The sequence below is a fragment of the Euprymna scolopes genome, chromosome 10, assembly GCF_053919585.1.
Source record: "Euprymna scolopes isolate OS-2025 chromosome 10, ASM5391958v1, whole genome shotgun sequence".
NCBI classification, from domain to species: domain Eukaryota; kingdom Metazoa; phylum Mollusca; class Cephalopoda; order Sepiida; family Sepiolidae; genus Euprymna; species Euprymna scolopes.
In genome coordinates, this window is record NC_136491.1 from 30,833,686 (window position 1) to 30,849,634 (window position 15,949).

General features: G+C 36.6%; 1 protein-coding gene and 1 pseudogene across 8 annotated transcripts in view; one reads left to right on the forward strand and one right to left on the reverse strand.

The window, feature by feature from the left end:
• LOC145285901 (serine--tRNA synthetase-like protein Slimp) overlaps positions 1-15,949 on the reverse strand; it is a 378,960-nt gene that overhangs the window by 58,520 nt on the left and 304,491 nt on the right. For all 8 annotated transcript variants that reach the window (XM_080134374.1, XM_080134369.1, XM_080134372.1 and 5 more), the window contains 3 exons: positions 14,619-14,725; positions 11,431-11,524; positions 3,187-3,279 (listed from right to left, as the gene is read on the reverse strand). In XM_080134374.1, the coding sequence (XP_079990500.1) occupies positions 3,187-3,279; positions 11,431-11,524; positions 14,619-14,725 (294 nt within the window). The remainder of the gene's footprint in view (positions 1-3,186; positions 3,280-11,430; positions 11,525-14,618; positions 14,726-15,949) is intronic.
• LOC145286703 (U2 spliceosomal RNA) lies at positions 13,712-13,868 on the forward strand (annotated as a pseudogene).

Here is a 15,949-nt window from a genome sequence, read left to right on the forward strand (position 1 = left end):
TCTTTTTCTATCTCAAGCAAAAGAATATTTTACTTACCCTAGGATGGGTGTTAGACAACATATGTATGAAATAATTGTACCTTTCCTAGGACGAGTTATGTACAACACACATTTAAAATAATTTTACCTACCCTCGGACGGGTAATGTAAATACGTATATAAAACAGTTTAACATACTCTCGACACCTATTGTACAACATATATGAACTAATTTCTCTTCCCACAAACACTACCAAAAGTTTAAGAAAAATTAAATCATTTTTACAAGATGGATCAATTCTCAAGCAAAATCATTATTTCAGCCCGGTCCATATTCTGTAGAAGTCAGTTTTTTGTTCTTGGATGATAATAAAGTGATTTGTTGTCTCTTTGGTCGTGTGGAAAATTTATTGATTTTATTCAATCCCGGGCAAAGGCATGTTTTCTGCTAGTATACACACACACACACACACACACACACACACACACACACACACACACACATATATTCCTTTTAGGGCATCTGGTGCTATCAAATTAGGCTATCTAAAATGCACCAAACACTGATGTTATTGTTTCTTTTTTCTTTTCAATTTACAAAGTTAAAAAGAAAAACATTTTTCTTTTACAAAACAACCAAACCAAATCTCATAAATAAATAATTGAAAATGTATGTATGTATGTATTTTGTTTGTATGTCTTGCAAAAACTTCCGACAGAGGCGACGGATCCGGACAAGATTTTGAAGTTTGACGTCTCTGACAACAAATATTGAAAAATTTGGCCAAAAACATTAATTCCTTCACTCTAATCTCGGCCATTTTGTACAATGGGGGGGGGGTCGATTTTTTTTCATCAGCATTTTAGCAAGTCATCGTCACTATTGGAGTGACTTCGATTAATTTCAACGCTTTTGATTTCTGGTCGCGTCATAGAGACATCAGCTAAGATGTCAGATTTTCTTTCACTTTCTTTTCTGCCTTCGCGGCACTGGTTCAAGCCTGCCTGCCTACTACCACTTTTTTTTTTTTTGATCAACACACATTTCCAAACACTCGGGCAACGCCGGGCACCCAGGCTAATCATATGATAAAATGAAGTCGATTTTTCTCCTTTAAATTCAGACACCATAGAACTACAAACACAAGAATTACATATAATTCCAATATGATCATGATCCCTGCCAATAACTGATGCATGTTTACAAAAATTATCAGTCACTTTCATTTGATTTCATAATTTCCTACATTAGTTTTGACCATCCTAACTCTCACAAATCAATCATACATAGAAGAAGTGGGAGTAACTTTCACTCACTCAGAAATATTTACTTCTACTATTCCAGTCCATCATCTTACAGATGCTAAACTACTGACTGACAAACAATATGGATTTAGACAAGCCCGTTCCACAGCAGACATCCTAACTGTGATCTCTGAACGTATATACCATTCACTGGACAACGCGGGGGAGGGCAGAGCGGTAGCTCTAGATATATTTAAGGCTTTTGACAGGGTATGGCATGAGGGTCTCCTCAGTAAAATCAGATCATACGGTATCACTGGTAGAATACTTAACATAATTAAATCCTTCTTAGATAAGAGAAAAATCCAGGTTGTCCTCGACGGTCATACATCTAAACAATATGATATAAATGCGGGGGTGCCCCAGGGTTCTATCCTTGGACCTCTATTGTTCCTGATATTCATAAATGACCTCCCCGACAACATTGCCTCTGAGATGGGTATATATGCTGATGACACTACACTCTATGGCAGGCACGACAGGAAGACGAATGAACACATTTCTAAAGAAATGGCAGAAACACTACAGGAAGACCTCCAATCTGTAGTGGAATGGGGACAAAAATGGATGGTCACGTTCAATGCTGCCAAGACTAAACTAGTTTCATTCAATAATTACAAGAAACCCTCTCTACCACCCATAGCAATGGCCAACGACTCTTTATCTGAGAGTCCATCTTTCAAACTCCTTGGCCTAACGTTCACAGGAAACATGAGTTGGAACAATTACATTGAAGGCATTGCCAGGGCCGCTGCAAGAAAGGTGGGTTCTCTCTACCGTGATAGAAATCTACTAACACCCGAAAGTATCCTGTACCTCTATAAGGCCACCATTCGCCCATGTATGGAGTATTGCTGCCACATCTGGGCTGGTGCATCTGCTACTAGTCTCTCGCTCCTTGACAAGGTTCAAAAGAGAGTCGCAAACCTGATAGGCCCTGAACTGGCATCTAAGCTTCAGCCTCTGTCCCATCGACGAAATGTTGCATCCCTCTGCCTTTTCTACAAGTATTTTAGTGGTGAATGCTCTGACGAACTGCAATCACTTGTGCCCCCACGACGTGTGCACCCTCGACAAACCCGACAGGCTACTAAATCCCACCCCCACACTGTAGAGATCCCTAGATGTAAAAGATCTTTTTACTCCAATAGTTTCTTCCCCAGAACCGCTAGACTCTGGAATTCCATCCCAGGTCCCTGCTTCCCCAACAGTACTGACGTGCAGAAGTTCAAGTGTAACGTGAACTGACACCTTGCTGCCCAAATCCCTACATAGTACCCCAGTAGTTGTTGCCCCTGATAGTAGCCCCCTACACCAAAGTGGCAATTTTCCTTGTTTGGGGTGAAAATGTAATAAAAAAAAAATATATATATATATACACTACTTGAAGTTCCTATATGTTTCTTTATTTATCTGCAATGTTTGAGAAATTTTCTTTTCCTTCTGCAATCTAAACAAGCATTTCACCGTTTTAGATTTTTTTTTTTTTTTTTTTTTTTACAAAGGCATCACCACATTATCAAGGCCCAGAGGCCACTCAAGGATAAGGGTTAAAGAGTGTACAGTAGAAATTGGTCAATATAGTAATCATTAGTAATGAAAATTTGGTAAATTTAATAACTTATATGGAACGGCTCATCAAGAACTTATTTACTTTAGACTTGAACACAACCATATTGTAGTCAGCCGGAAAGCAGGAAAACGGAAGACAATTCCACAGGCGTGCAGTTCTAAAATAATAATATTAATTTAATGCATGAAATGGCATCCTATCCTTATCCTCTGTTATCTAGTGTGAAGTTTTGAAATTGTTTGGTCACATTAAGTGCTCCAGTGTAAGGCAATGCAAAAAAATGAATTGAAGGCAGCTGGTCAAAAGATAGATAAAAATTGAATATTTACCAAAGAAACAGGTTTGGAACCTGATGAGATTCCGGAGTGAGAGATCATCAAACGTTGACTGATGTAAATACCTGAGTTGCTCACATATCCAACCTGAAATTCAATTGCAAAAATTCTATATATAAAAATCAATGTTTGCTTGTGTGTTATGGAAATTGATATTAAAAAAAAAGAAGCAAGGAAAAATATAGAAAAACAGAAAAAAAAAAAGAATAGGAAGAAATAAACAGTAAAACAAGTGAAGCATGCATGCCCCCCTCCCTGCTCGTGAGTGCACAGTGGATGAGGCATAAAAAAATGACTAAGTTCAGCATTTCCCCCTCTCCCCCCATTTAACCCCAAAAGTCCCTAGGGGACATCAAATCCTGGTGAAATTGAACAAACAGTGCAGTTTTAGTTCTTTGAATTTGCTGGTGGAGAGAGAGAGAGAGAGAAAGAGGATGGACATGGCTTATTTTCTTGGTTAAATTTAAAAAAAAAAAAAAAAAAAAGAAGGAAAATACATGGTTTATGCATTTTCAAAACATAAAATAAAAACAATTTTATTTGAATTTCATTAAACATTTAATGCTGGATATTCATGTCATATGAAGTGTGTATAATTATATTATACACACTTAAGCATGATAAACTGAAAAAAAAAAAAAGTGATTTGGAACATAAGTATGGCACTGACTTACTAAACAATCTATCTTCTTATTCATCACCAAATAAACAGGACCTCTCCTAGAGATGTGACAATGTCACTTGCAATTTTTAGCTATTAGAGGAGGTGGTGTTTGGAATGGACATGTCATATTACAAGCAATTATTATTTTATATATTTGACCATGTTGTAAGTTGTAATGACATACAATCAGGGCGGGTTGTGCTTGTTTCAAATGAGGTTACTGCATCCCAGATTAAGACGGTCCACCCATGCTAATCGGCAGCTGAGTTCTTTGCGTACTTCAGCTATTCTTGGTTACAAAGTGATGATTACCAAAAATGCGGGGGCAAACTACTAGTTCCGTGTCTTTCTTCACTGTTTTTTTATCCAGGCCTTCAGTTGGCCGCCATATTGAAATGCAATAATTAAATGATTGTCTTATGAAATATAATACAGGGTGGAACGATAAATTTGTCACCCTAAAGAAAACAACACTACAGCTTTATTTTAAAACTTTTATTGAAAAAAATCAATTCAGGTAACTTGATTATGTAGTAGAGCTGACATCTATTCAATGTAGCCGCCTTCAGCCTCAATCACCATCTTCGATACGGGTCCGGAACTGTAAACATGCCTTTTTCACAAGCGCCAATGAGAGCTTGGCAAATACCCGGTGGATGGCGGCGATCAGGCTGGCTTTGGTGTTGTGAGAGGTCATGTTAGTGATGTTCTCAATGTATGACCAAACGAAATAGTCCAGTGGATTCAGGTCGGGGAGAGAGGGGGCAGTGAGAGAAGGATATAAAGTTGTAGCACTCCTTCTGAAGACAAGTCTGGGTCTCTTTCGACTTGTGGGCTGGCGCCGAGTCCTGCTGCCACACTCAGAATCTGCCACCGTTCACCTGATTGCACTAAGGGATCACCACACTCTTCAACACATCCAGGTACACTTTGGTGTTGACTTTCAAGTCGACTTGTCCCTCACTTGAAACTATACCAAAGACCATAACCGTGGATGTAAACTTTGTTGAGCTATGCTCTCATGCATTGAACTGTCTGGATTTGCATTTTGAGAGTGCTGGCAATGGTCCTGTTGTCATAACTTAGATCGGTAGTTGTACAGCAGCACATCTACAATCTCGCTCGTTGAACATTGTGTCAGACATGATAGAAGGCTCCTATCGCTCTTGGGGTTTGTACACAACTGGCCAACTAGTAGATGGTCTGCAACAAAAAAAACAAAAAAAACAAAAAAAAACGGTTTCCATCAAATGGAAATGGAATCATATTGTCTTGTCTAGTATGACAATTTTATCATTTTATCGTTTCATTCTGTAGTTCTGTAAATTTCATAAAATATTACCAAATAAAAAATTGTTTTTTCATAGTTGTTTACTGTACAGACTTGTTGTGGTCTTTAAATAATAATCACTTTCTCTCCTCCTCATCATCCTCATTATATTTGAGTAAACATCCATGTACTTTCAAACCAACCGATCCGGTCAAATCTTTATTTATCCCTCTTTCTCTTAAGTTTATCCTTGCCACTTCCTCTGTGAACTAAACCTGCTACTTTGACTGTCCTCGATCTACTAATGCAAGAACTCATCCATTCTTTCAATGTGACCATACCATCAAAGTCTCCTGTTCTGCATACAGCTCCCTGTACTATACAGATTTAATTTTCCTCTGAGATTATTGGATCTAAGTCTGTCTTTAAAACTTGTATTACACATCCATCATTATTTCTTTCCATGCAACATATATCCTCAATCTTCACTGGTTAAGTTTCACTTCCATATCTCAGCATACTGCATACACATGGGCGAAAAACTTCATAAATAACGCTCTGCTGGTCAGCTGGTTAGTAATGGCAGAAGTTCCCTCCCACAAAACAAAACTTAGCCAGTCTCAGTTGGTATCAGACAAAGGGTCAAGGAGGACAAAAAGACTGAGGAGAACACATTCCAGACCTCCACTGCAAGGATAAGCAGAGTATTGGAATCCCCAAGAAGCCATTCAAAATCTAAAGAAATCCAATGGTGGTTATCAGCTGGAAATAAATGGTAAACAGCTGTTGTGAGAACGCAAAAGAATTTGCAATGCATTTCAAAAGGAAGTGGAGAGTAGTGAAAATTTGGGGAGACTTGTCGCTCAAACTCCAGGGAATACCACATAATGTTGATAGTAAACAAGAATTGATAATGACTTTTGTGAGAACAGATAGTCAACGGTGTTCAGAAGGGGAGAAGGCATCCAAACATGCTCAAACTTCACATAGTACTAGGATTTATACTTATACAGCATAATTAAGTTAAGCAGTGTTGAGCCTAACCAGTACCAGATGGGTGACCATTTGGAAATACTAGGCGCTGTATGTATTCTGGTAAGCGGGTATGTATAATACCCCAGGGAGATAAATGCCTTTACCTTGCACAGTTTCAGGTCATCCTTAGACAAGATGTATTATCTGTTAGCCTCCCACTGATATTCTGGAGGGTCATGATACAGGTGGTAGATCATGACAAAACATCTAGGAAAGGGAGGCTGTGTTTAAAAATCAAACCAAACAGAGGCCTTGCATGGCATTCTTCTAGTGATGGTGTCACAAACAAAACAGCCACTTCCATTTGTCATGAACCAACATGGAAGCAGTAAGGCTCGGGAAACTGTCATAAGAACACTTCTGAATTTTTTTTTTTTTTTTTTTTTTTTTAGATCAGGATGATAATTTAATAATTTAGATTCTTCAGACTACTGTTATCATCTTTTGTACTACATTTTGGCCGATGTAACCTCCGACCTTCTTCATGTGTATCATGTCAAACTTGGGAATCTGCACGGAATTTATTTAATCCACGGAGATATCATGCTCTCATTCCATCAGCCGTGACCAGGTAGAAGTCTTAAGTAATTCGCAATCGAATTCTTTGCATCACCTGCACTAACGATTGAACCTTGCAAGAACTCGTTGTGTAATGGATTCGGCTACAGGCGACACTCTTGTGGAGGTTGAAGGTTCAATCTCCAGTGTAGGCGATACGAATACACCTGAACATTACTTAAGACTTCTACTTGCTCATAGCTGATGAAACAAGAGCATTCTACTCCCATAGATTAAATAAAAAGTTCTGTTCAAAATTTTGTGCGAATTCAAGAGTTTGTCAGGAAGATTCCTAAGTAGGCAAGATACACTTGAAAAAGGCTGGAGGTTACATCGGCTGAAACGTTGTAAGAATAGCGCTCAAGATAAGTACAGTAATTGAAATATTTCATATCATAAAAAACGTCAATGCACAATCTGATTTAGAGAACTTGAATGCCTACTAGCCACTATCCTTGATGGTCTAAAGTCTCTCTGTACAGGGGTTTGTTGGGGCAACCTAGCGTGAGGATACTTTTCACAATAAGTAAATCCTGACTAAATATTCAAAATTACATAGTATTCGCAACCCAAATAAGATCTTCTCACTATGGCTAACCCACACTGACTTTTACGAAAAATGATGAACCTTCTCCATGTTTTTTTTTTTTTTTTTTTTACATGCAGGTCACGACTACCAAGACCCATAAGCCACTCAAGGATAAGGGTTATTGTGTGTACAGTAATACAGTAATCAATGGGATAGTATCGTAGTAATAGTTAGCATAGGAGTTTTGATAAAGTGTTTTACTTAAGGGGGCAGTTAATCAGGAATTTGTTTATGTTGGACTTGAAGACATCCAAGTTGTAGTCAGATGGGAAACAGACAAACGGAAGAGAGTTCCACAGGCGTGCACTTCTAAGAAAGAAGCCTTGTTCATGGAATCTACATTTTGATTTAGGCACAGATAAAGAGTGGGGAAAATTATTGACAGTAGTTTCAGCTAGACGGGTGTTTATCATGAAAGATTGGCGAGGGGGGGGACCAGAGATTGGAGCTCAGACGAGCACTTGCCATGGAAATAATGATAAAACAAAGACAGGCTTGCAACATCTCTTCTGTGGGTGAGAGGTTGCAAGGAAGAGAAAAGGGCATTCCCCCACTAAGCCACAAAGTCTATTTTGTACTCTGGCAAGGCAGGATAAGCTGTTTTTAGCAGCTCCTGCCCAGATGTGGCAGCAGTACTCCATCCTTGGATGTACTTGGCTTTTATATAGATAGAGAATTGCATTAGCAGTGAGATGTCTTCTGGAGCGGTAGAAGGACACCACCATTTTCCCAGCGACCTTGGCAACAGACTTGATGTACGTGTTCCACTTCAGATTAGGAGTAAAGGTCAAACCCAGAAGCTTGTCAAAACATGGAGTCTCCCCAAGACGTGAGCCATCCATTTCAGTTGATGCCAAATGGGGATCAGAGCATTGATGATGTAAAGATAGAAGCTTGGTTTTAGATGCATTAAAAGTAATCAGCCACCTCTTCCCCCACTGCACCACTAGGTGTGTCAGAAATTTTGTGAAAAATATTGAATAATTTGATCCCCTGTCTTTCCAAGCTTATAACTACTTGAAAAATGTAATTCAAACCCTAATTTTTTTTTTCAATTAAAGGAGCAAGGACCAAGGTTTCATTTAAATAAAAAAAAAACAATGTGATTTAAAAAAAAAAAAATGATTTTAAACTTCGGACTTTACAGGTAAATTTCTAAAAAACACTTCTTTTTTTTGTTTTAAATTTGAATATATTATCTATTGATCTTTTATCTTCAATATGTGATATATAAAACTTTGGTGAGTAAATTAATTATTTACTTTTTAATAGACATTTCAAAATGGGGGGGGCGTGAATTTAAAAAACAACGTTTGTCTAAAATATTATATTCGGTTTATTGGAAAGAGCATAAAATTTCACATTGACCCTGAAAATATCGTAAAAATAGAATCAATAGAAACATTTTGATAGATTTTTAAAGTTTAAAAATTGAAAATGCTGAACTCGTAAAATTCAATTGATTTAATAAGTGTTTTTTAAAAAATAAAAACATAATATTTCTATATTACTTCTTATACAACTTTAATAGTTTATTTTGGAAGTATAATCCATAAAGAAAATAAACAACCCACTTTTAAAAGAGAAATTACGAGTTTTTTATATTTTATTTGCAGTTTCGTGTTAGGGTGTCAAAAATTCCTAAAAAAATTCTGATACACCTACTGCACCACACGCTCAAGATCAGAGGAGAGAGAATCAGAGAGAACTTTGTCATTTACGGCCCTTGATGTGTTGCCATAGATGGCCGTGTAATCAGCATAGATGTCAACGAATGATTTAAGTATATGTTTTTGGAAATCATTGATGTAGATCAGGAAGAGAGTTGGGACCAGGATGGACCCCTGAAGGACTCTAGCATTAATACTGAGCACCTTTGATTTCTGCCCATCAACCACTACTCTTATGAGCCTATCAGAGAGAAATGATTTAATAATTGAAAAAACATTTCCAGTTATACCGTAGCTGGAAATCTTGTGAAGTAGGCCTTTATGCCATACCTTGTCGAAGGCCTTTGATATGTCAAGAGCAATTGCCCTAGAAAGGAAGCCTTTGTCGAGAGATTCACTAATCCTATGGGATATAACTGTTAACATCTGCTGTAGGTCTAGCAGAACGGAAACCATATTGCGTGTCACTAAGAAGGTTATTTCTGCTGAGGTGGTTGACTACTTCTCTATTTAATATGGATTCCAACAACTTACTCATGACACACAGGAGACTTATTGGTCTGTACTGAGAGGGAGATGACTTATCACCTGAGTTCTTAAATACAGGGCATACTGATGAGGTTTTTCCAGGGTGTTGGAAAGCACTTCTTAAGGCAATGCTTAAACAGTTTCGTAAGTATGGGGGCAGGTTCTGGTTGAAGCTTTTTTAACACTATAATTGGAATGCTGTCAGGGTCAGTTGCTTTACTGGAATCAAGGTTCTTGATTAGCTTGGCGACCTCACTCACGGATAGTTGTATGTTGCATAGCGTGTTGTCTGTTATAGGAGGAAATACGAGGAGTTGATGGCCTTCGTCGCATAGGGTAGAATTAGCTGCAAAGTTCTTGGCAAATAGTTTGGCCTTGTCTGATGCTGACGAGATGACCTCAGGTCCATTGATGATGGTTGGGATAGAACGCATGCTTCTGTTCAGGATCCTGTTTGCTATTTGCCAAAACTGGTGGGAACCAAGCCGCTGCTCAGCTACTTTGGATTTATAGCTCTCTTGCATTTTTTTTCAAGTAACAACACGAAGCTGGATACTCCACCAGACTAGATGAATTTATTTCCTGCAATCCAGTAAGACGAATAGACCAAAAAGAAAGATATACAATAACATTTAAATGGTCAATTGTGGGGAGAGGAAGAATTACGTTCTTAACTTCTTTACTAACTCCATGTTTGAGAGATTAAAAAAAAATATATATATACGTATCTCATATAGAGATCAAATGTTAGCCCCCAGGTAGAGATCCCCTTAATTTCTGAGAATTTTGACTGAAAGGAAATGAAACAAGTCTTAGGCGATATGGCCAAACATTGATTGATTTTAAGGACTTGTCTTTGAAATACAAAATGAAAGGGTTGACCCCAAATATCACCAGATTTCTGTATACCATTGCCCTAATCAGAAAATAATAATAATGATTATAATAATAACATTAAGTGGCTGTTGTGATAATGCAAAGTCATTTACAATCGTTATGGAAAGGTGATGATAATAATAAATTGTAGCATCGGCGTACACTGGCACCACACTAAATAGTCATGAAGAGTCAAGGAGGATTGAAAGACTGAGGAGAGAGAAAGCACTGACCAGATCTCCACTGGATGAGTGTGAAGATGACTAGGACTTTGGGGAAGCTTTTTGCCATCCAAATTCCAGTGACGACCAATGGTCACAGTCAGCAAGAAATTAATGGTAAACAGCTGTTGTGATAATGCAAATTCATTTGCAAAGTTTATTGAAAGAGGTGGAGAGCACTAGAAACCTGAAGAGATTTGTTGTCACTCAGACTCCATAGGTTATTAACAGACAGAAAACTCCTAGTGAGTAATGAAAATAATCGATGCCTCGGTTCAGTCTCGAAAGACAAAGGATACTCCCTATAGGGGCAGCTGCACATGTAATTGTGTGGCAAGGATTGTGCAATCTCTAACCACACTTCTCCTGAATCGGCACTGCTTGAGTCCAGTTGCAAGGAGAGGTCCAGGACAACTGGAAACAATGCTGAGTTAAGCGGAGAGCACGTACAGCACCGGGAAGTCCACAATGGTCACCCATCTAGTACTGGCCAAGCTCATCAGTGTGTCAAATGTGATTTTGCTGCTGCTGCTGCTGCAGCAACAAAAAAAAATGGTTACAAGTTTGACCATTTTAAAGCCAAGTTTTACAAATTTGTTTGGCTTAATCTTCTTTTTAAAAGCCAAATGCATATTTCGAAAATCAGAAATGACCACATTAAAGAAATAGCAGTTTGGGGAAAAGAGGCAACCCAGGGGCAAACTATGAGAGTCATAAACCCATTCTCCGCCTTCCATTGTTTAATCAATACTGGTAGAAATATCTAAAAAACAAAAAATAAAAAAATAAAAAAAAAACATTAAATCTTAGGCTAACTGTATCATTACCTGAAGATATCTCTGTAAACTTGGTGCCCAGATTTCAATGACCATTTTCTTCATCTCAGAAAATTGAAGATCAGCAGCTGGTACAAGCACCAACCTTAAAATAAAAAAAAAACAAACAAAAAAATTAAATTAAACTTTTATAGTGTGCATATATCCAACAACAACAACATAAAAAAAAAAATTAAATTAAACTTTTATAGTGTGCATATATCCAACAACAACATGGAAAAAAAAAGAAAGAAAGAAATACAGAGGATGAAGCTTGACTTCCAAATATATTTATAAATTTCAAACAAAAATAAATATCGGTTTATTTTGTAACAATGCATTGTTTTGTTTTATATATATTTTATAGAGTAAAGAAGTTCTTATCAAATTCATTTCAGTCAGCAGCATCTGTTTGAGGTGGTTACCGGACTTGCTATTTGCTTTCTTGATTCCCCTCACCAATTGAAATAGTTTTGTCCAGGAGTTTGTTTTTTTTATTACATAGGCGTCACTACTTATCAAGGCCAATAGGCCACTCAAGGATAAGGGTTAAAGAGTGTAGAGTAGTCAAAAGGACAATATGATAATCGATAGTAATGGAAGTTTGGTAAATTTGTTAACTTAAGTGGTACGGCTCATCAGAAACTTGTTCACGTTGGACTTGAAGACGACCATATTATAGACAGCTGGAAAGCAGGAAAACGGAAGACAATTCCACATGCGTGCAGTTCTAAGAAAGAAGCTTTGATCATGGAATCTATTATGTTTAGGTTTAGGCACAGATAAAGAGTGGGTGGAATTATTGATAGTGTTTTCAACTAGACGAGTGTTTCTTGTGAAAATTGGGCTAGGGCGGGACCATAGATTGAAGCTCAGTCGAACACCTTCCATGAAAATAACGATAAAGCAGAGACAAACTCGCAACATCTCTTCTGTGAGACAGAGGTTGCAGCGAAGAGAAAAGGACATCTCGCACCAGGCCACAAAGTTTATTTTTAACCCTATCAAGGCAGGACAAGTCATTTCTAGCGGGTTTGCATAATAGAATGGAAATTAGTGCTGGGATGATTAATCAGAAGCAGGAATCGAAAAAAATCGGAAAATTTAGGGGCATCAGAAACATTTCTGTTTATTTTCAGATGCCAAAAACAATTCTTTTAATTGTCTTTTTTTTTTCTGATTTTGTTTAAATCAAAATGTTTCACTGTTAGTATGAAAGATAAACTAATAAGTATTTATTGTTTTTAAAATACCAGTAAAACTAAAATCTATAGATCATTCCCACAAGTGTAGTTTTACGTTTGTGAAAAATATATACACATCTAACATGTGTTTTTATGGTAATCGGGGGGGAACCCTATAGTTAAATATTTAGAGATTTATAAAGAATAACCAGAATCGGTAATTGTATCGGAATCGGGAAAAATATTGGAATTGTCTCATCACTAATGAAAATATATGTATTTATTTAGATACAAATAAATACACACTGGGAGAGAAATTTGAATGCCACTAGACACTATCCTCGATTGTCTAAGATCTCTCTGCACAGGGGTTTGCCAGAACAACCTGGCATAAGGATACTTTTCTCTAAAAGTAAACCCTGACTAAATATTCAAAATCACATTTCGTATTCACAACCCAAATAAGATCTTCTCTCTATGGCTAACTTACATTAGCTTTTACGAGGAATAGTGTACCTTCTCCAAGTGATGTTACCTCAAGTAATAACACAAAGCTGGATACTCCACCAGACTAGATAAATTCCTGTCCTGGAATCCAGTAAGGCCAAGAGACCAAAACGAAAGACAACATATGAAAATGGTTAATTGGGAGGAGGATATTTATGTTCTCAATTTCTTTACTAACTCAGTGTTTGAAAGATAAATAGAACGTTTGAATATCTATGTATCTCGTATAGAGTTCAAATGTTAGCCCCAGGTTGTAGGCCTCTTTGATTTCTGAGAATTTCGACTGAAGTAAAATAAACCAAAAGAAAGGGTCTTTATTATAGAGTAATGGATATGTATGCACATGTCACATATATTTCTAAATAATAGAGGTTATGAAAAAAAAAAAAAAAAACGTATCCAAAAATTGTTATTGAAATAAAAACAAATATTGCTGACTTATCCACAGTTGATGTGAAACTTCAACAGCCTCTATTTACTTTCACCGAAACACAGAATTTATCAATGTTGGCATTTTTGAGAGATATCGTTTGAAATTTGATATATTATCTTCTGTTAAACCCATTCCAGCTTAGCGGTACATTAAATGGCACAGTAACAACATGATTTCTTGGCCTTTGGGCCAAGACCAAAGTGTAGTATCTGTTCTGATGCTACACTTTAATTTTTTTTTTGTTCTCGGTTAGTAGAGGAGAAATCCTTCATGACAGAGACAATTTTTATTTTTATTTCTTCCCCCACATTAAAAACCGACCTCGGTGTCTAACTCTGCCCTCGTGGCGAGGCAAGTAAGTAGGTATAACATGATACAAAATTGCATCATACATATCTCTAGGGTGAAAAAAGTCTAAACATGTTATAGCAATACTTTTGCAGGGACATGTAAACTAATGCATTTTTCTAACCAATTATGTTGAGCCAACATCAGAAAAATTTATAAATTGAAATTATTTTACAAAAAACTAATTTGGGCCGAAATGGGTTAATATGTATATGCATTATTTATATAATAAAATAAAATACATATTAGATACGTTTGAAGCCAAAACAACACATTACAAAATAAACAGATATTTATTTTTGTTTGAAATTTATAAATATATTTCGAAGTTATACTTCATCGTCAGTATAAGAAATATAACAAAATGGTGATACAAATCCATCTAATAAATTTCACGGAAACATTTATTGATTTATTTCTTATTTTAAAGTGATTGTGAAACTTCAAAGATGTAAAGAGATATCACATTCATTTTTTTCTTATTCTCCGGTAGCGCTCAACATTACTTGTTTTTGAATCGAACAAACATTTTGCATTAAATAGAAACACTAAACATTTATTCAGTTAAGGTAGAAGAATAACTTATCTTGCTTTTGGTAACATTTATTTGTTATATATTTGTTTTTTGTTTTTTTTGACAACTTTTTCGCACCTCTGTGGATTGTAAAACAAACCTGCCAGTTGAATATAAAACAAAAAAACTGAGATCATATTAGCAATACACTTACCTAAATGGGAGTCCCAAGGTTGAATACCAATCACACAAAATTTTCACAAGTTCCTGGAATTCAAATTCAGCCTGTGTTTGATCTACACATGCGCAACATGCTTCACACTGCAAAGCATAAAAATAAAAAAATAAATAAACATACATTATTATTATTATTATTAGCATATATATATATATATATATATATATATATATATATATATATATATATATATATATATATATATATATATGGGCTAAAAAGTGTCAATTTTGCAATTTTGATTTACTTTAAATAGTTGATAAACCAAACAAACTTTAAAGACGTTGCTTTAGCTCAGGTAGTTAAGGCCTTGGTTCATTATCTAAACGTTTTGGGTTCGAATCGTGGTGTGAGATGTTTTTCTTTTCTTTTTTTTTTTTAATTTAAATATTGAACCCTGTATTATTTAAGCCATTTTTCACGTAGCGTTCGTTCATTTTTCTGTTTTAATCGTTCGTTTGCCTTACGTTTTTCTTTTTTGTGTTTTACCCCCACACCCCACACACTTACTTAAAACGTTGTTTTCTTTTCTTACTTTGCTTATAATAATGCTTACATCGCCATCGTCGTCGTCGTAATGCTCGACGACTTTCAAACATCTTTCACTTCTGGCTGGCCGATTTTATTTTCAAACTTCAGGGGTTCGGCTTCGATCCTACCCCCCCCCCCGGGCTTCTTTTTTATTTAACACCATACACCCCTACAAACACCCGGGCAACGCCGGGTACCCCTCGCTAGTGTATATATAAAAGGCAAAATATGTGTGACCATTTTGTGTATGTCTCGCAAAGGCTTTTCTCACACACGGTCCCGGGGGGGGGGACGATCGCTTAGAACTATTTATATAGGCCGTAGATAATAATATCTAGGATTTGAGAATGCATGTATTTATTTACGTCGACTTTTACAAGATTATTTTTTGGCTTCTCGCGTGTTGATTGGGCTTTTTCGTATAAAAAGCGAAACTAATTCAAAGCTAATCGCACTGGGAAACGTCCAGAAGCAATCAGCTTTGATCAATGTGGGGACAAACTCCTCTCGTATCAGACAATTGCTAATCAATCTGGACAATGGGGAGCTGCTTTCCCCCTCCCCAACATCTGTTGGGAAAAAAAGACAGTCAAAGTTAGGTAAACAAACCCAAGTTAACTGCGTGACTTCTATTTGACCTCAATAATTAGGTCAAATAGAAGCAGCAGAGTTAACTTTTATTGCTGCCACCTGTCAATAGTTAAATAAATAAATTCAAACGTATTTCTCTTGTATGTCTCCGTGGCCCAGTGGTTAACGTCATACGTCTTTTTTTC